Raw genomic sequence first — 21,320 nt, 5'->3', positions numbered from 1 at the left:
ATGGATAAACAAAATAAAAAGCAGACTCAGACCTATAAATACAGAGAACAAACTTATGGTTGCTATGGTGACAGATGGTAGCTATGCTTGTGGTGAACACAGCATAACATGCAGAGAAATTGAATCATTATGTTGCGCACCTGAAACTAATGTAATGTGGGTCAACTATATTCAAATTAAAAAAAAAAATGAAAGAGAAAGAAAAAGGATATATGCCTGTCATACATCAGGAAGCGAGACAAAAGCAGCATGTCGTTCTAAGAACAAAGGAGCAAGAAAACTTTTGGGGTGATGTGTATGTTGACTATCTTGATTATGAAGATAGTTTCATGAGTGTATGTGCATGTCAGACCTTAGCAAATTTTATACTTTAGATATGTGTAATTTACTATATTTCACTTATACTTCTATAAAGCTCCTAAATAAAAAGAAAAAATCTAAAAAAAGAAGAAATTAAGGTGCTTATATCGTCACTGTATCTTATATCACAGTTAGACATACACTATGTGAAAATTTAAGCACCATTATGTGGCTTAAATTTATTCTCAATCTACCTCATTCATTAAGTAATTTTAATACATGAATCTAACAATTTCATCACCTTTCCTCCTCTTCCAACATGAAACAATGGCAAACAAAATATATCTAGATGATGAATTAATAATTATTTTCAAATTCTCATTATATAATAATTACTGTGCAAAAAATTTTTGAAAGACCACATATATGAATACATAAAAAATAGGGACATGTACACACATAAAAACATACACAATCTGTAATTCCTTTTTCTCATTTTACATTTTGAATACCTTTCTGTGTCCAATTGTAAAAATTTGGAATGCTAGTAGCTACATTAACATCAGAATTAAGTATAAAAACGTGGTCCAGGAAGGAGCAAGTTATCAACAGAAATCAGTGTCACTAGGCATGGGAAGCACTCAGAGAAAAGCACACACATACCTCAGACCTTTCCTGGAAAACAGGCAAGTTCTCCTGGGACGTCTCCACCACCTGATGCAACTTCTTATGGAGTTCATCCATCTTCTGTTTTAATAGTTGTTCTTCGAAAGCATTTGCTTCTTTTCTTTTCATATAATGTCTATCTTCATTCACTTTAGGAAAGAGAATATGGTTGCCATGCAAAGTTTAAATTCAGGTCATCAGAGGAATACACAAAATAACAAGTGAAAGTTTATTTTTCAGATGGCAATTTTTTTGCTAGTCTTTTCCATGTGTTTTAGCTTATTAGAACTGAAAGATGTATCACCTCTTAATTGTAATTTTTACCTGCCTTCAGTGTAATTACTTATAGGTTCAGGGCAGGTAGGTTATAAAAATCTACATATTGATCAATAAAGATATTTGGCAATCGCATAGTATGATATTAATCGCTTCTAAAACAGTCGTGATCCTGCAAATCGTTTGAAAATAGAACACTTTTTAAGAGATCTAAATCTGTAGGTGCTTTCTAAGAAGAAACAGGAGTCGAATGCCCTACGTGGCAGTTAGTCCCACCTGCAGTGCTTACTTGACGTGACCACATCACATGCAGATCAAATCCTCTGGCTTAGATCTTAGGTCACAGTGTAGGAAAGAAAAACGTGTCTGTGCGTGACACACACCAGCCCTCCTTGAGTGTTAACTGCCTATTCTCTCAGTTGTCAAACAAATGAGAAATGTTAAACCAAAAAAGGCTGACAGAGCAGCTACTGTTCACATGGGTTAGATGGTGTAAATGTTCTGATCGATCAAAAGTTCACTTCCCTCTCTCACGTCCACATTGTTACCTCGGAGACACGCGCACATATCAGTGATAACATTCATGGTTTTCCCGTGAGGAGCAAAACGTGACCCGCTAGATAGCCATAAATGACAGGGCACTCTGATCAAAGGATCCCATCTCAATCGCTCCTTTCTCAACTCCAGTTCCTGACTTAACCCTTTTACAGCACAAATGACTGACCTACAGGTTTAAAAGGACTATGTACAGAAGTTCAAACCCATACGGGCAATATTTACAAGCTTAAACCATCACTAAAAGCAAAGGCAACATTTGTCTATCTACTTGATCTATGCACTGCTCTTTCAACTCTGAGCCTCGCTGTCAAGACATCAGTTGTGTCCCTGGACACATGTGGCTGCCACACTTGTATTTAACAAAGATTTCTAGAGATGTTTTTACAGATTCTTTCAGCTTAGTCAATCACCTGTTTAAAAAGGTAGTTTACTCAAAGGTTATTATTTTCAGTGACATAAGAGTATCTCAAATCGTAAGAGTGCAAGTACCCCACTGTTCATGCTTTTTCCGTTGATTGTATTTCTGGGCTCTCAGCTCTTCAAAGGAAAATTCTGATTCTCCGCGAATAAGCTTCTCCTTGCAATACATGACAACCTGCTGAACGTCAGCTCTGGCTGCTGAAGATGCTTGTGCAGAATATTCTGATTTAGAAATCACGATCACCCTTTGTTCCCTATAATGTGGAAAAATGTATTATTTACCGCAGTGTACGGAAACAGCTCTTGAAGGAAACTGAGTAAGCGATTATTGCACAGGTTATACTTGCTTTTTCGATTCTTTATCACAAGCTGAAGATACTACCCCAGAAACTTCTGAACCCTAAAAAGACAGAAAAGGAATGTAAGTATTCACTGAACTGAAAATAAACTGTCAACCAAAGTATTCCACAAAATAATATGAAAGCACTGGAGCGGCTTCTTCATCAACCAGATTTATTTATTTTATTTTTAAAAGATTTTATTTATCTATTCATTTGAGGGAGAGAAAGAGCGCGAGCAAGGGAGCACAGCGGGAGGGGCAAAGGGAGAGGATCCCAAGTAGATTCTGCTGAGCCTGGAGCCTGACATCTCAGGACCCTGAGATCAAGACTTGAACTAGAACCAGGAGTTGGTCACTCAACTGACTGAGCCACTCAGGTGCCCCAATCATCAACTAGATTCATATATGTTCTTTAAAATTATGATTAATTTAATTATAATCAATTAATTATATCATTAACTATTAATTATTAATCTTATGGCTTTTGTAACTAAAAGTCCATTAAGAGTGATTTAAGAAAATTTCTCCTTGGGGGCGAGGATACAGGGGTCGCTCAGTCAGTTAAGCATCTGACTCTTGATTTTGGCTCAGGTCATGATCTCAAGGTTGTGAGATAGAGCCCTATGTCCGGCTCCACACTGGGCGTGGAGCCTCCTTAAGATTCTTTCTCCCTCTGCCCCTGGCCCCCAATACCTATGGAAAAATTCCTACTTGGTAGTAGAGAAGGGCGCTATTTCCCTCTAATTGATAGACTAGGAGCTGGGCCAGAGGACCTATGTGTTATGGGATTAATGTTCTAAAATTCTACATTAATAAAAGAAACATAAAAATTTCCTTCTGGTCCTATTGTATCCTCAGGAGTTCCCAATGCTGGCACTCACTCACTAAACAAACATTTATTAAATATCTCATAGATGTCATACCCTGAGCTAGGTCCTGGAAATGTGACCATAAATAAGACCATTTCTGCTGTTTAAAAGTTTACATAGTTGGGGCAATAGAATGCAATGAGACTGGCAAATGTGGAGAATGTAAAATGAGATAGTCTGAGTATCTATCAGAGTGAGAAATGCATATTCCATGTCTAGGAATGTGTGACATTAATAAAAATTGCACATGTGCACTAAGAAAAGAAGCACTGCCATTGGATTTAGTTGGAAGGAGGTCCTAAGCAAAGTGAAAGAGCAATTGTACCAGGAAGAAGACAGATGCTGGAAAACAAGGCCGAGGGAAGCAAAGACTTGAGCAGCAGAGATCTCAACAGGACAAAGTCTCAAGGAGGATGAAAGACAAGTACAAGTGGAAGACCATTTTTCCCAACTGTGATGGCAGGGAGGGTGCAACTATATTTATTGGTTAGTGGCAGAAAATTGACAGATATCATCTAATGGCTTTTGCTGTCTCATGAAAATACTATTTTTTTTAAATATTTATTTATTTATTTTGACACAGAGAGATCACAAGTAGGCAGAGAGGCAGGCAGAGAAGAGAAGGGGAAGCAGGCTCCCCGCCGAGCAGAGAGCCCCGTGTGGGGCTCGATCCCAGGACCCGGAGACCACGACCCGAGCAGAAGGCAGAGGCTTTAACCCACTGAGCCACCCAGGCGCCCCCGAAAATACTATTTTTGCCAGCTCCTGAAGGAGAGGTTAAAGACCACCGGGTCCCAAGTTTGAGGGAAGTGAAGAGGAGTTTAAAATCACTTTCATGTGGCAGTAGAGAGTGAAAGAGGATACAGAGGAAATACGTACAACATAAAGAGTGAACCAGGAAACCGGAAACATAATTTCTGGGGAGGAGGAAAGCCCTGGTTGAGGTGAATAGGTACCATCATTCCAACCTCCTGAGTGTTTAAGCAGGGCTCGGGAACCTCCAGGTGGGTATTACCCAATGTAGGAGGGATGCCTGGCCTGTGTGAGGGAGGCTGGTGGAAAAAGGAGGAGAGCACTTGCTGGGGAGGAAGTGAAGACAGGTTATATAGGGGGGCCCCTAAGTCAGATAAACACGGGAAGTGAAGGCCAGACAGTAAGTTATTTAAATTGAATATCAGAGGTGAGCAGTGGTAGATGATGACAGGTAGGTGACAGAGAGGTTAGTAGTCAGACAAGGTCAAACAAATGAGAAAGGCAGCTGGATGGCCGTTCAAAGCCAATACCAGTTCCCACACAACCCACGAGTATTATTATTACCTGATTCTTAGACATGCAGGCTGAGTTATTTCCTGGATTTGATTTTGAAGTCATCATTTGGTTTAAAATCTGAGCATTATGGAGAGGGTCTGAGGTTCTAGCTATGAGAGGAAAAGAAGATGAAATAAAGAGGAAAAAAGGGTAAAACCATATTAAGTAAAATTATTACAAATACATTCCCCTGGTCTTTCAATAAGTAGCATAAGAAATAAATCAACTCATTGACCACTGTCTCAGAAAATTTAACTAAAACTCTTTTTAGATAAGAGGAATATTATAGAGATAATTTAAACAAAAGGATGGGACAGTTGATGCTTATTGCTGAAATGTAATTTTTATCTCTAAAGAATGATGACAACATTTCTTCAAAAGTTGCATTAAACACATTTGACTCAATTCAGAATAGATGGACTCTAGAATAAGTCTTGTCCTTTATTTTGGGTAATTTTAATTTTTTTAAGTCCTAAAAATATAATGAATAAAGTTTTCTTGGGGGTTTGCTCTTTTAATTTGCTTTAACATAGCTCTGCTCTATAGGGATTTTTGCTAGGCATTATTACCAGGCTGCCTTCCCCATTACCTAAGACAATACAATTAATAAATACTGGATGAATTTTTTTTTTAAGTGGGGAAAAAAGGCAGTGCAAGTCAGAGACTACATTATTAATAACTCAGACATTTTAGAAAGCATTTTTTTACCTTGAGTTGGCAATTGTGTTTCAGTGAGGCGTGCCTGGAATAACCTGAATGACAGGAGTGAAAGCATCAATATAGATTACAAACTTAGTTTAATACATATTTGTATTAAAGCAAAAACTAAAATAGCTATCTGGCTCGATCTCAACCTATCAAGACAACTTATCACAAGCTAGTGAAGACTGAGATCAAGAGAGGATGTCAAAATTTAAAAAAAAAATTCTGGGATTTTCTTCATACCCAATATACTACATTAGAAAAACTCCCCCGTCTGCCTGCTTTATGTCAGTATTTCTCAAACTCACATAACAGATGTACCCTCTTCCTCTGTATATCAAGTCTGCAAATGTTACACTATGGGGAGCTTGAGCTCCCTATCTTAGGCATTCTACACACCTGGAACATAATGAACATAATATTTAGGAGAAAGAAGTCCAAAACTTAGGCTACCACTCCAAAATGCAGATATATTACTGCTCATGCTGTGAGAATTTTTAAAAATGTCATTTCATGACACCTTTGCACACCATCTCACTCGTCAAGTAATATGCAACTTCCAAACCTGACATTTTTGGCTGATGTGAGCAAGAGTATATAGTATAAAGAGACTAAAAGATGTATAACCAAATGCCAAATCTTGTGACTCTTAATTCAAACAAACCAACAGTTAAAAAAACAAACAAACAAACCCACAATGTTTTACATGATGAGGAAGGACTGAAAATTAGAGGATATTAAGGAATTATAATTAAAATTTGTTAGGTATGAAAATGGCCTAAGGTTCTGTTAAAAAAAAAATCACTTTTTAGAGATGTTTATGTGTCTAGGGTAAAATATTTTGCTGTCTTGGACTTGCCTTAAATTCTTCAGCATAACAAAAACATGATCAAATGTTAATAATTATTTAAAAATAGGTGATAGGTAAATGGGAAGTTCATTATACTAATTTTTCTTTCTTCCTTTTTTTTTTTTTTTTTAAGATTTCATCCATTTATTTGACAGAGATCACAAGTAGGCAGAGAGGCAGAGAGAGAGTGGGAAGCAGGCTCCTCGCCAAGCAGAAAGCCCGATGCAGGGCTCAATCCCAGGACCCTGGGATCATAACCTGAGCCGAAGGCAGAGGCCCAACCCACTGAGCCACCTAGGCGCCCCTAATTTTTCTTTCTTTAATATATGCTTGAAAATTCTCATAAAAAAGTTTAAAAAAAACATGAGCGCTGTAGCTAAGTTGAAAACAATGAGTATATTAAATGCTGGCAAGGGGTACTGTGAGTTAAGTTACTTCATAGTCTGCTAAAGAGTGGGCCACCAAAAAACTTGTATTACCTTTTGAGCAGGTAATGTGATTCTATGTACCACAAAACTTAAAAACTCTTCATATACCCTTTGACTAGATAGTTTCAATTCTGAGTATCTATCTAAAGGAATGAGATAAAAATCGGAAATATATTGGGAGATAACTCTATGATAAAAGAAAGAGACTGTAACACAAAGCTTCAGGTGTGTTAAAGCATGCCTCTAAATCCTATAACAAGCAGAGAAAAATGTGCCAAATTAAAATGCCAGGTTTCTTCTGCTTCTTTATTTTTCCATATTTTCAAAATGTCCTAAATGAGGTCTATTTAATCACAGAAAAAAATAAAAACTATGAAAAATAGAGTTATTCACGAAGATATTCACTATATTGTTCTTCATAAAAATCAAAATGTTGAAAACATCTTAAATGTTGATTTAGAGAACACTTCAATTATGACCTAACTGTGGGACAGATTTCACACCTACTTTATAGGTAGTATAAAAGTTTCTAGGACAGAATAAAGCTCAACAGACATAACATACAGTATGATTTACTCTTAAATACACAAATACAAGGACACACACACACAGGTGTAGGAAAGGATACTGGAAGGCAATGTACCACAATGTTGATAGTAGTATTTCTGGGCAATTTCCTTTTCTTTATACTATTCTGTATTATCCACATTTTCACAATGAGAATTTTCCATACAGATTAATAAGATTATTTTTAAAATTTTTAAAAAGATTTTATTTATTTATTTATTTAGACAGCAAGAGAGGGAACACAAACAGGGGCAGTGGGAGTCCCACTGAGCAGAGAACCCAATGCAGGGCTCAATCCCAGAACTCTGGGATCATGACCTAAGCCAAAGGCAGACACTTAACCAACTGAGCCACCCAGGTGCCCCATAAGAAAAGATTTTTAAGAGCAAACATGACATTTCCAAGTAGGGAATACCATGTAGAGTTGTTTTTTTTTTTTTTAAGATTTTATTTATTTATCTGAGAGAGAGGGTGAGCATGACCAAGGGGAGGCACAGAGGGAGAAGGAGACTCCTTGCTGAGCAGGGCTTGATCCCAGAATCCCGAGATCATGACCTGAGCCGAAGGTGGCGGCCCGAGTTTTATTTTCTAACTACCTGTAGTGTTGTTGTAGCAGCTCTCTTGGTTCGGCCTGGTTTTGAAGTCCTCTCCGAAGAACAGCGCTGGCATGCTGCAGCTCTCCCTGGCCTTCCAGATGCCCTGCCCAGGCTACGTAGAGAGGAGATGACAAGGTTCCAATCCCGTGGTTGTACAGAAACTCAAAGAACTGATGAAGATCACTGTTGTACTGAGCCTACAGAAGCCCAAAGCAAACAGATATAAGAACAAAGGAATTGGTGGTCTAGGTATGGCCCAGAGCCCAGCCACCTTCTGTGTTCAGTCTTCATGCTATACGGATCTCCAACAGCAAACCTAAAAATTAAGCTTATTCCTTTCCTTTGATATTCAATGTTCCCAAAATTACCCACACTAATTCCTAGGATAGTGATTTCCATAATGACTCATGAAGTAAGTACTATAGTTGTCTTAATCGGGGCCTGCTCAAGTACCATAGTGTGCCTCAAATCCTACTATCCTGTAATTCAGTGAACAAATCCATCTTAACTCTACCCATTCATGATTACTAGAACTCCTGCCCCCAAAGCCTTCATTTCAAAACTGAAGAGGTCCGGCCTTTTAATGCTTAACCTGAGGCAACCTTTTCCTTTTAGTATTAAATTTAGTTCCAGAGAGTTAATATTTTCTTAATTATTCACAACAAAAAAATTCACAATGAATTTAATTTACTCCCAGGAATCCTCTGAGTACCTGGCAGTGCCTGCTTATCTTTCCATCCTCACCCCCCTCCCGTTCAACAAACGTTTTAATTTAATGGTTTCTATCTCACATCATAACACTTACAGCGGTTGATAGAGGAGGAGGGTTTTAAAATTAAATTACTGACTCTGTAATACAGAAGCCAAAAGCTTCCAAAATACACACTTCTGGCCATACAACTTTGGAAACAAAGTAGTTAAAGTAAGACAGTCTAAAATGATCTTAAAATCTGGGGAAACAAGCAAAAGTACAGTAGGATTACAGACTAGATTATACACCTGAAAGCATACTTACAAATTTTAAACAATAGTTTATGAATCTTGGGTCATTATGGTATTTCTTCTTGTCCAAAAATTCCTTCATTAAATGTTCTAATAAAGTTGTCAAGTATTCCTTATTCTCAGGAAAGTTCTCTTCTACCCACTGCATGTAACTAGAAAAATATGGATAATATTAATTTTCAAGGCAGCATATAGTTTATTTATTTATTTATTTATTTTTTCATGTAGTTTATTTAAAGGAAAAAAATAAACTAAATGCTAACCTTTCCCATTCACCAAGTGGGTCATCGCCCTTGTAGCTCTGCATATGGGCTTCAAACATTCTAGAACAGAGAAAAATATGCACATGACTTATTAGGGATGATTTCTAAAATCAAAAGATGTATTTTATGTTCCTCATTTATACAGTTTAAATGGAAATCTTAAATACCAGTTCAAAAGCTACATTAAAAATTAAAAGATTATTCACTTAAAAGTGGTCAGAAAATTTAAGCACAGTTATCTTTCCAGAAGATAGCAAGATCCAAGGCCCCCAAATTTAGCCCTTATAAAGAGGCAGCTGGAAGAGGGTCCCAGACTCTATCCCAAAGGATCTTTTTCTCCTGTCACTGATGCCCAATGTCACTACCATCCTGAGGGCAGCGTCCACAAGTTGCTATTCCTCAAATGGTGGGACCCCTTCACCCTGCTGCACAGAAGCTTGGCTAAGACTTGGCTAGGAGACATGAAGGGGGTTTGTGAGTGGGCATGGGAGTGTAGGATACTACCAGGTTTCCAGACACTTAGCTTTCTGGGCCCCAACGCAACACCGAGTCCCTGACAAAGAACACATAATGGCAATGTTCATAAATCGGCCACTATGGCTTCCTCTGCTTACTGCTACTTTCACATACCTATCCACAGCTTAAAAAAAAAATCAGCTAAGTGAAGAAAAGTTCTCTAAGGGCACTTGGGTACTAGGGGGGCAAATGAACAAACAAACGGAACATGTGAAATAAAGTCAAGTGATATTAAGAACTTAGGGGAAAAAAAACAAAAACAAAACAAAAGGGAAGATGAGGTAAGAGTATGACAAGAGTCACAGTTTTTAGATAGAATGGTCAGGGAAAGCCATTCTCTCTGAGGGTTGGCACTTGATCGATGTCAAAGAGCCATGCAGTTATTTAAGTGTGCTGAGCTAGAAGGGTGGGATGACAGCATGTAATGTGCATTTAAAACATCCATTCTGCTCCTTCAAGCAAAGGGGATGGGGAATGGGAACAGAAGTGGGAAACCAGTCAGGGAGTTACTAGAGTCCCAGGGGGTGGTGAGCTGGACCAGGGTGGGAACAACGCAAGTATGTATGGAATTTGGGGTGTTTTGAAGAAATAATGGGACTTGCCTATGGGATTGCTTCCAGGATATGAGAGTCAGCTAAGAAAAATTGCAGGTTTTCTATCAGAGAAATTACATGATTTTTTGAAAAAAGGATTTGAAAGCAATACTTTCTCCTGGTTATCATATGTATACCAATGCAATCAATTTTTCTTAGGACTCAAAATCTAGAAACCACAAAAGAAAAGGTCAATAAAGTAAATGATATATAAATAAAAAGCTTCCACATGTCAAATAAACACAAATCAAGCAGAGTCAAAAGAGAAATGATCAACTGGTATAAAAAATACAGAGCTTTTAGAAATTGGGGGGAAAACAATTTAAAACAAAAAAGGCATTCCAAAGGAAAATACTCAACCCTCTCTTACAAGAAAAATTCACCTCACTCAGATAGAATTTCTCACCTACCAGACTGTAAAACTAAAACAATGTGGCAATAGTGTATAGATGAAGCAATGGGAAACAGGCACTCTCACATCTTGCTTGAAGGTAAGAGTGCTCATGATCCCTGCCAAGGGAACTGGTAATATCTGCCAAAATTACAGACGGATCTACTTTTGATCTAGGAAATACACTTCTGGGAATCTAGAAAACAGATATATTTGTGTATGTGCAAAATGCCACACATACAAGATTTTTCACTGCAGCTCTATTTAGAAAAAGACTGCTAATAACCCAAAGATCCATAAATAGGGGACTTTTTAGATCAATTATGGTATATTAAATATGCAGCTGTACAATAGGTTGAGAAAGAGCTCTGTATACTGATAGAGATCTCCAAGGATACTGTTAAGCAAAAAAAGCTACACTTAAACGAAATAAAGGCAGCAATTGTACAGACATATACATATACACCCCTCCATATACACACATACATGCATGCATATATAGATATACTAATGTAATATTATAATATAAATATATCTGCAAAAAGAAACATTTGAAAATTAAACTAGAAAAATGATTCCATATGAGGGGTTGGGAGAGTAGGCAGGCATAATAAATCTCAGTGAACACTTTTTAAAATCTTTTTAAAAAGCCAAATAAATGTATTACTTATTTTTAAAAATGAAAAAGTAATTACTTCTAAATTTTAATCTCCTTCGCATGCTTCATAGGTGTGCTCCCCCAATATAAGTTAATAACAGACCGCTGCAAATAAACACTTCATATTCCAATACCAACCACATTTCCCTAAATGACCTGAATACACTGTAAATGAATACCAAAAACATCCAGTTCACTGGAGCAAATTAGTCTTTACAAAGTCAAAATGAGGTGAGAAAAAAACCTGATTTCCCTTTTAAAATGGAGAAAACAAGTTTCTAAAAGTGAAATAGTTTGCTGGTTCGAGAAGTCTTAAAGGCAACAGGTTTTTGCTTTGGGTGTACTTAAAGATCTCGGTCTTCTGATCCCCCAAGAGAGTAAATTACCCTGGTGCTGATAAAACTAACCAGTTTTACTTCCTGTCACATATGACTGAACTGTTTTAAATGCTTTTGAAACAATCTAGATAAATGACCTAAAGTCATAAAGCTAAGGTGTGAGAATGTAAGAAACTGTTAGCAGGTTAACCTAAATGACAATAAGCATAGCTTTTTTGTAAAGTTCACGTTATTCAAAGACTCTTTTCAAACTGATTGTGGGATTATGGGTAAGAGCTATTTTAAGTTCTCTCCCTACTGTACTACAATTTTTTTTTAAAATTAAGTGGCTTTGAAAGTTTCTCATGAAACCTCTACGCAAGGCTTAGGGGTTTTGCTGGGGTAGACTTTTCTCCCGCGGCGACGATCTGCTTAGAGCAGATTCCTTACAGAGGTGAACCGAGAACTCCGAGGGCCTCACGAATTGGCCAAATCCCCCTAAACTGCCCCCGTGGTCGCAGCTCGGAGGACGAGAGTCGGGGTCTCAGCGGACAGAGCCAACTACACGGTCGGGGGTCCTTTCCACGACCCACGAGTGGCTCACAGCCTAGCGGGGTGGGAGTGAGGGCGGGGAAGAAACACACCAAAGCCACGGAACGGGGCGGGAGGGGCAGAAGGAGGCAGGACTGCGGCCGCCCCGGGCGGGGACCTGCAGATCCCGAATTCTGGGTACTCCAGCCCCCTTCCTCGGTCCGCAGCCGGAGGATGCGCCCTCGCCTCGCCCCCATCGCACCCGACCGACACTTACTGAAAGACATTTTCCGGGTTATCCATGGCTAGAGGACGCAGGCCAGCAGCCGCCCACCCGCGTCGCCGGCGAGGAGCTGCCACCGATTTGAATCTCCCGCGCAGCCGCACTCGGGGCAACGGGCGTTTTCAAGGCGCCTGGCCATTGGCCTCGGCTGCAGACGGGCTGGCCAATCGCCGGGGCCGTTGCCGGGAGACATTTGTCCCGCCTCCCTCCCGCGCACCGCTAGTTCCTCCCACTTCCCCCGCTGTCCTCTGTTGAATTGTAAACTCCCGGCGGGCGGAGTGCAGGTTGGGTTTTGAAGTACCGCGTGGGGAGGGAGCCCTAGAATTTTGGCTTAGTGACTACAGTGTGAGGGCACGTCGGTAGGCACTTCACGGCTGGTTATGTAGGTGATTTATGGCATGCGAAGATGATAGGTTAGTACCCTTGCAGACCTCTGGGCTTGATTTAACTCACCTGAAAGACTGTATGGGCGCCCTAAAGCACAGGAGGGCTCAAGGTCCTGGGAGCTGTTCCTTCACCCAAATGGCAGTTAAAATAAGAGTGGAAGAGTTTGAATAGATAGTAGAAGGCCAACAAGGAAACCTTCAACATCTTCTGTGGAACGAGGAGCTCTGGAGACCCAAATTCTCAGGAGTTATAAATGAAGATACCTCTTTGTGAAGATCACCAGACGTCTAAGAAGAAATATGTGATATGCTGATGCTTCCTGGCTAAAAGTGAGTTGGAAAAGAATCAACCTAGCTTCTCTGCCCCTTGGACTTTAATGACTTCCCATTCTACCTCTCCAGGTTGTTTCAAAAGTCACATAACAATGCAAGTAAAATACAAATAGTTAATTAATGTGATTATCTTCCTTTTGCAGAAGCTGTGTGGGTGTTTGCTCTCTTAGGGCCCTTAAGTTAAATACCTTAAAAAAAAAATAGCGGCTTTTGGAAATCCTGATGCTCTTACAGTCCAGAATTCCATCCCGAGTGTTGAACAATTTGAATCACACAAGAATCCGATTTGTAGCACTTAAAACAGAGAGGGGTCTTTAGACTAAATCTTTAGACTAAACACTCTGGGGTCTTTAGACAAATGTTAGGTTCTGCTAACCATCAAAGGAATTAGCAGATTGTTGCATTCATTCAGGTTTTCAACTTGTGTCTGATAGCGGCTCAGTCATCAATTAGGAAATGTTGATTGAACATCCATCGTATACCAGCTATCATTGGATTTATATCTAATTACAGCTTTGTCCAACTCAAACAGATCCTTCCATAAGAAGCTAGTGGCTTTGTCTGGGAGATGAAGATGCAGTCATAGAAAACTATTTAAAGGTGGTATACATGTTTATTACTTACCATATTAGTGTTCAGATTATCTCTTAAGGGGATCCAGAGGAGGGATGGGAAATGGGACCGTCACATAAAACTTTATGAGGAAGGTGGAGCTTGAATTAGGCCTTGAAGGGGGCACAGATCTCTCCCTTACTATCATAGCATTTTTTAAATAAGTGGCTTTGAAAGTTTCTCATCACACCTGCACAGAAGGTTTAGGTTTTTTGTTGGGTTATACTTTTTTCTTCCATGTGGTGATCTGTCCCGAGCATATTCTATTACAAAGAACAAAGAAGAGCTTTGAAGAATTGCCCACATTAGTCATAGCCCAGCAGAGGAGGGCCTGGGTATCATTGACGAGTGCCAGCTACATGGTCTGGGGTCCTTTCTTTGACTCAGGAGTGGCTCACAGCCTAGTTGGGGGTGGTTGAGGGTGAGGTGGGGACAAAGTCCAAAGCCAAGGAAAGAAGCAGAAGGGCCAAAGGAGACAGGATGGAGGGAGAGCCTGGAGGAGGTCATTCTTGGTGTAAACAGGGTTACTGAAGGATCACCCTGGAGAACTGTTAATGAGTAGTGGAGATAGTTTGATAGCTTGATGTCAAATCTTGAATGCTAAATTAAGGAGTTTGTACTTGATCGTGATAGCAATTGGGCCTTTTAGGAGCAGCAGGTCTAGTTATGTGTAAAGTACATCTTTCCTGCTTCAGAGGCAAGAATGTGCAGTTAAAACTTTCTCTTTCTTTAAAACTCTAATTTATCTGCTAATTTCAGTATTAAATTACTAACTATGTTAAATTGACTAAAAGATTCTCTGCATTTTTAGGAAGGCCAATAGATGAAGTATTTTTATTTGTTTTGGGGTTTTCAGTGACTTGTTATTTCAGTATCATAATCTCCAAATCTACGAGAGGAGGGATGTCAGGCCACATCAGGGGAGGAGCTCCAACCTCGGCTTTCCCAAGGAGCAGCAAATGGGCAAATGATTCAAGATCTTTTTTTTTTTTTTTTTTTAAGGGGGTGGGGTGAGAGACAGAGAGAGGAGCAGAGAGAATCTTAAGCAGGCGTGGAGCCTGACTTGGGGCTCCATCTCACAACTCTGGGATCGATCTGAACCGAAATCAAGAGTTGGATGCTTAACCAACTGAGCTGCCCCGGTGCCCCATGATTCAAACTCTAAATCTGACTATCAGTTTCCTGATCTGCAAAATGAAAAAAGAAATCTGCTTCCTTGTCTTTGTGTTTCTCTGTCTTCCACTATCCTATAACCTTATAAGGTTATTAGGCCCATTTAATTCCTGAACTCTCTTGGGTTGTCACATAATATCAAAGTTAGTGCTCTGTTTAGAAAAGAAAAATGATTATTTCTCTCTAGGTTCTGCCTGTTTGACAAATGCAAGTAATCACAGATTCACATATATTTTCCTTCCCCTGGGAATTTAGAGCAATTTAGAGTAACAGTATTAGATATGTTGCTGAAATATCATATAAGATTGGAGATTTATAATTAGAACGGTTACAGAAAGCTGATGAGTGTTTTAAGGGACCATGGAATATTAAGAATAAAGTTGATTTATAGGAAGAGAGTTATAGAACACTATTTTAGAGTATGTTTTTCTTCTGAGAATGGGTTGTGACTTCAGAAGATGCCTCTGTGGTTAAAACCCAGGATCCATTCTTGTGGATAAGAACTATATATATATTTGATCTTCCAGATGACCAAAGTATATTTTTCATATATATTTGAGAAATGTATATGAGATCCTCTGTGGATTCTGTCTTACATACACTTCACAAAACTTTTGGAATTTCCTTGAGAAAATGAGGAGAATGATAAAGCTATCTTTCGTTAATGAGGTGACTTTTGGAAAGCACCTAAGGATGGGGCTGGTTGCCAGGAGAACCAACTATGTGCTTAGAAGGTTGGAACTTTTCAGTCCACCCCGCCCCCCACTACCAACCCCAACCTTAGGAGAGGAGAGGAGCTGAAGATTGACACAACCAATGGCTAAAGACTTAGTCAACCATGACTATGCAATGAAGCCTCCATATAAACCCAAGAGGGCAGCTTATTGGTTCTTTTTTTGTTCTTTTTCCAGAGAGCTTTCACACTTGTGGAGCCAGAATGTGTCACCAAATACCACCAAACTTCATGAGGACAGAAGCTCCATCTGGTTGTTGATTTATAGCCTTTAGTAAGCTGATGAATGTAAGTAAGTGTTTCCCTGAGTTATGTGAGCTACTCTAGCAAATTAATCAAACCCAAGGAGGAGGTGGTTGGAACCTCTGATCTGAAGCTGGGGTGGGGAAAAGTCTTGTAAGACTGAATTTATAACTTAATGGAATCTGATGCCCTGTCTGGGTAGACAGTGTTAGAATTAAGCTGAATTTTCAGATGTCCTGCTGGACACCCTGCTGGTGTCTGGGAATTGCTTGGTGTTGTGGTGGAAGTGGGAGTGAGGGTGTCTCCTCTTGCCATGTTGGAATTGGATCCAGAAACCTTAAGAGTCCCCCAGTATGTCTCTCTCTTTACTTCAGATGCCAGCCACAAGCCCCACACCCATATTTCTGACCAATTGGCTACGAATTCAGGGGTTCCCACAACCTTCTCCAGGTTTGATAACTCACAAGAATGACTCACAGAAAACTCAGGAAACTTATGATTACAGTTTTATTACAAAAGATACACAAAGGATGAAGTCTAGGACAATCCTGGTCTTGGCCTTTCCAAGTCAAGGTACATTATTGTCTTGGCACATCAGTGTGTTAACCAGCCAGGAATCTCCACTGAGCTTCCGTATCCTGAGTTTTTACTAGAGTTTCATTATGAAAGAATGACTGATTAAATCACTGGGGTACGTGTGCATGCATGTGTGTGTGAGAGTGAACTCAATCTCCAGCCCTCCCTCCTCTCTCTTGAGGTTGGGAGGACTGGCTGATAACCTGTGACTCCAAGCCCCAAACTTCTAATCTTTCTGCTGACCAGAAAGTTCATCTTTCTAATCTTTCTGATTCATCTTTCTGCTGACAAGCCCCCATCCAGAAGCTATCTGGTGACCCACCATGAGACACATCATTAGCATAACAAAAACTCCAAAGACTTTGAGAGAATTCCAAGGGTTTTTGGAGATACGCCAGGAAACCAGGTTAAAGGCCAGACAAATTTTTTTATTATACCTTGGGATGATGTGCATCTTTGAGCATCAGCTCAGAATTTCATTAGCATTAATAGCTTCTGTACTTTGTAACATCTGTACTTTCAGGACAGCATTTATGTCCTCTTATGAAATTGGTAACCAGTTGGTATCCTTGCTCAGACTGGATTTGCTTCCATCCCTTCAAAGAGCTGGACACTTCTCAAGCTAGAGAAAAGACCTAAATCAAGGCTCAGACTTGGCAACTTAGAAACATCAGTTTCAGAGACAGTCCTGACAGATGTTTACATAGCTGAGCACTGATAAAATTCTTGTCTGTGTATCAAAGTCTGAATTAGGTCCTTTAGCTTATCCTTTTGGAAACAAAGGAATGGCACGAGGAAACAGAAGTGATACCATGAGTAACCGGTAGCCTGGTTTACCAGATGCTTAATTTATGCACACATGTGGTGTTAAAATGATGAAGACAATTTAGGTGATCCAGACTTCGCTTAACACTTCAGGAAACAGGTAGTCTCCATTCTCCAGAGTCTAGAGGACGGCGAGGCATGAGAGGAGGTGGTGAGTTTTTATGCAAAATGAACAAGGAAGAGAAAAAAATTTTAAAAGGGTCAAGGAAAACATTGGCGTTACTTGGTGATCAGGGGTAGGTCTCCTGGGTGGTGTGGCTTCTGGGCATAAGGTGGAATCCTCATAAGCACATGAAATTTTGAATGTTAGATTTGGATTTGTGGATCTAATCTCCCTGAGTTGATAATGCCTAGTCTACCTGGGAAAGTAATGTTATTAGACACACATTAACTTAAAGTGACTGCTCAGCCTCTGTCAACATTTACCTGAGTTGTGTTTCTAACTTATAAGGCTCTGTGCCTTGACTGTTACTGTCGTAGTCACTGGTCCTACTGTGACTCTTACGTTGTCCTCTTGTATCTTTGCAGTCTCTTTGCTTTTGCATATTGATGCACTATACTCCACTTTTGACTATGAGACACTGATTACATTTAGTTACTACAACTAATTTGCCTTTCCATCTGTTGCACTTTGCAATTTCTGTGCTATTCTAGCCTGCTTAAGCTCTTTCCCTGGACGAGATGTTTGAATTACTGGTCAATGCTGCTTTGATTCTGCTTCTGTCTTGGAGAGGTCTTGGGCCTTCTGGTTGTCTAACGGGACACCCAGATGAAGACCTCACTGTTTTGTTGTTGTTGTTTTTTAAGATTTTATTTATTTGTCAAAGAGAGAGAGAGAGAGTGCACAAGCAGGGGAAGCATTAGGCAGAGGGAGAAGCAGGCTCCTAGGGAGCCCGATGAGAGGCGGGGCTCTATCCCAGGACCCTGGGATCATAACCTGAGCTGAAGGCGGATGCTTAACAGACTGAACCACCCAAGTGTCCCTCCGACTGTTTTTTTTTTTTTTTTAACTTATTTCCCATTTTGACTTCCTGACCACCTTGAACCATTAACTTCTCAATCCATTTTCCTGATTATCTCTGACTTTTGGATCTCAGTGTTCTCCTGGGCTTTGCACCAGCATTCTGGGAGTAGCTTTTTATTTGGTTGACATACTTGGAGGTTGAAAAAGGAGGATATCTGAAGTAAAATTAACCCCAACAGGAAACAATGAACACTTTTATGATCATTAATTGTTTCATCTTAAATATTTCCTATAGTAGCCACTTAAAAGTTCCCAGCCAGACTTGCTTTCTCATGGTTTCAGCCTTGTTGGTATTTTCTCATTCTCCAGCTGCTTCTACATCACTGGATATATGCTATATACTTATCCCGCTTAGACCCAGTTGGCTTGGCAAAGACTTTAATGACATTGAAAATTTGAGATCTATTCAAACCCCACAGAAATCTATGTTTCTTCCCTTATTCCCTCTTGATAGCCTCTTTAATTTTTCTGAAAGTACGTCTTCAACAGTATCCCTTCTCTTGGGCATTAATTAATTTGTCACAGTACAGTAATTGATGCATACTTGCCAGTGACAACAAAAAACATCAGTGACTTTACAGAGGGGCTTATAAATCTATCCAGATACCTTGAATCACAGTTAATAGGAAACCCAGGGGTACCTGGATAGCTCAGTCAGTTAAGTGTCTGATTCTTGGTTTCAGCTCAGGTCATGATTTCAGGGTTGTGAGATCGAGCCCTATATCAGACTCCATGTCAGTGCAGAGTCTGTTCAAGATTCTCTCCCTCTCTCTTTGTCCCTCCCCCTCCTCTCTCTCTCTCCCTGAAATAAATAAATAAATAAATAAACAAATAAATAAAGTCTCTAAGAAAACCCAAATCAGGCTTGCTTAACAGCAGTGAGAATTGATTGACTCATGCAACTGAAAAATCCATAGGTATGTAGGTTTCAGGTACAATTTGATCAGGATTTTTCCAGTTTTCCTCCACTGTTCTCTCAGCTCTGCCAACTCTTTGTTGACTTCACCTTGGGATTGGCTCCTCTGTGGTAGCAAAAATATGGCAGCAGTTCCTGGTCTCAGTGTGCTTACTCCGTAGTGGCAAAAAAATCTAGCAAATGTGCTGTGTCACTCTGCACTGGTTTGGTCCCATGCCTTCCCCTGAAGCCTCCTCTGAATCACATGGACATATACCTAAAGAAAGTCAGGGGCTTGGGAAGTTAAATGGGGAGCGTGCCTGGGAACACAACCGAAGGATGTCTGGACAGGCAGTTCCTAGCAAGCAGAGCTCTCTGTCACTTTGAAAAGGAAATTGGAAAACCACCGGAAGTGAATGGGGTCACTCGAGCTGCACACTGTGAACTGCTGACCCACAGCTGCAAACCTGTGACCCAGTCACTAAGTGGAGATTCTCTTTAGCATCTTCTGAAGATATCTTCCTTGTGACTCATTCTTAGAGGAACGATGAAAAGAACAGGCCTGTCCATAAGTCCAATAGAAAAGGGGCTGGAATGGCTGTGAGCTGTTCCTGTCATGGACACCACCATGCCTCTTGTGTGGTCATTGTGCCTTCATGGTATTTGGAAACTGAAAAAAAAAATTAGTTTCAGAAAACATAATGACCTATTCTCTTCGTGTTAACTTTTCTGGTAGGTTAGCTCCTGGTGAGAAAGAAGCCTCCATATCCACAGAAGTCAAATAGGCTGTTCTGGGCTGAATTGTGCCCTACCCCTTGCCAATTCAAATGTTGAAGTCCTAACCCCAAGTACTTTAGAGTGTGACCATTCTAGAGATAAGGTCTTTAAGGAAGTAGTTGAGTTAAAATGAGGCAATTGGAGTGGGCCCAGGCCAATATGACTTTAGAAGAGGAAATTTGAACACAGAAATGTACAGAGGAAACAGTGGGAACATGGCCACCTATAATACAAGGAGAGCAACCTGGGACAGGTCCTTCATGGCTTTCAGAAGGAACCAATCAGATGACACATCCAGAACTGTGATATAAATAACATTCCTGTTGCTTAAGCCACCCAGGCTGGGTAATTTATTATGTCAAGGATAGAAAACAAATACAGACTCCAAAAAACTTTCCAGCTTGGCCACATTTCTCTTACCCCCAAGTATTAACTTGTAAATGCTCTTTGTTTTCCTGACACCAGTTTTTCAACGTAGGTAGACAAGGGTCTGACAGGTCAGGACACCTGAGGAAAGTTATTCAGCCTTTGGTAGAATGCTGATCAGCTAGTCACATCATCTTTCCCTTGTGAACTTAGTTTCTTCAATGGGAGAAAGAAAAAAGCAGCTCATGATAGCCAGGAGTTGGCCTGGCACTAACAGCCAAGTTGTGTTGTTCTAGAAACAACTTTAGAGAATTTTCATGTCAAACAAAGCCACCCATGGAATCACACCTGTTTCCTAGCAGCACCCAATCCTGGGCAACTGTCTGCTTCCTTGGCACCTCTCCTGATCACCTAACACAAGCCCAAATCCTGCAAGAAGTGCTTTCTAACATTTCTTGGGGAGATGCCTCCCAATTCCCTATAGTATCCTGTCACTCTTGTGGCAGTGAACCAGGGAACCTAACTTTGTTCTTACTTGTCTTTGACCAAGAGACGTTAACAAGAGTTTCAGAACTTAGATTTCATATATGGTAACAATAATCAGTATCGGTAAGTAAGAATAAGAATAATATAATTTAATAAAACAAATATGTATACAGTACTCTAAATATATTTTCCTTATGATTTTCTTAAAAACATTTTGTGCTTACTTTATTGTAAGAATACAGTATATAATACATATAACATCAAAATATGTGTTAATTGACTCTTTAAATAGTTATCGGTAACACTTCCTGTCAACAGGAAGTTATCAGCTGTTAAGTTTTTGGAGAGTCTAAAAGTTGTACATAGATTTTCTAGTGCATGGGGGGGGTCGGTGCCCCTAACCCCTGTGTTGTTCAAGGGTCAGCTGTGGTTCTTTTGTCTTTATTGGGCTATATTC

At 39.9% G+C, this 21,320-nt stretch overlaps 2 protein-coding genes across 2 annotated transcripts in view; one reads left to right on the top strand and one right to left on the bottom strand.

The window, feature by feature from the left end:
- BUB1 (BUB1 mitotic checkpoint serine/threonine kinase) overlaps positions 1–12,539 on the bottom strand; it is a 51,121-nt gene extending 38,582 nt beyond the window's left edge. Inside the window, exons 1-9 of the mRNA XM_080813739.1 lie at positions 12,429–12,539; positions 9,146–9,205; positions 8,896–9,034; positions 7,881–8,077; positions 5,446–5,489; positions 4,747–4,847; positions 2,568–2,620; positions 2,290–2,474; positions 964–1,115 (exon numbers count right to left, since the gene is read on the bottom strand). Of these exons, the coding sequence (XP_080669865.1) occupies positions 964–1,115; positions 2,290–2,474; positions 2,568–2,620; positions 4,747–4,847; positions 5,446–5,489; positions 7,881–8,077; positions 8,896–9,034; positions 9,146–9,205; positions 12,429–12,454 (957 nt within the window). The 5' untranslated portion in view covers positions 12,455–12,539. The remainder of the gene's footprint in view (positions 1–963; positions 1,116–2,289; positions 2,475–2,567; positions 2,621–4,746; positions 4,848–5,445; positions 5,490–7,880; positions 8,078–8,895; positions 9,035–9,145; positions 9,206–12,428) is intronic.
- A 142-nt stretch (positions 12,540–12,681) lies between these two features.
- Positions 12,682–21,320, top strand: part of LOC308349134 (acyl-coenzyme A oxidase-like protein) — a gene marked incomplete at its 3' end in the record, with an annotated part of 107,899 nt that continues 99,260 nt past the window's right edge. The window contains exons 1-2 of the mRNA XM_080813659.1: positions 12,682–13,150; positions 15,850–15,959. Of these exons, the coding sequence (XP_080669785.1) occupies positions 15,958–15,959 (2 nt within the window). The 5' untranslated portion in view covers positions 12,682–13,150; positions 15,850–15,957. The remainder of the gene's footprint in view (positions 13,151–15,849; positions 15,960–21,320) is intronic.

The sequence above is a fragment of the Martes martes genome (assembly GCF_963455335.1).
Source record: "Martes martes genome assembly, chromosome: 9".
Taxonomy (NCBI): domain Eukaryota; kingdom Metazoa; phylum Chordata; class Mammalia; order Carnivora; family Mustelidae; genus Martes; species Martes martes.
The sequence above is the reverse complement of the archived record's forward strand: the minus strand, read 5'-3'. Positions and strand labels throughout refer to the sequence as shown.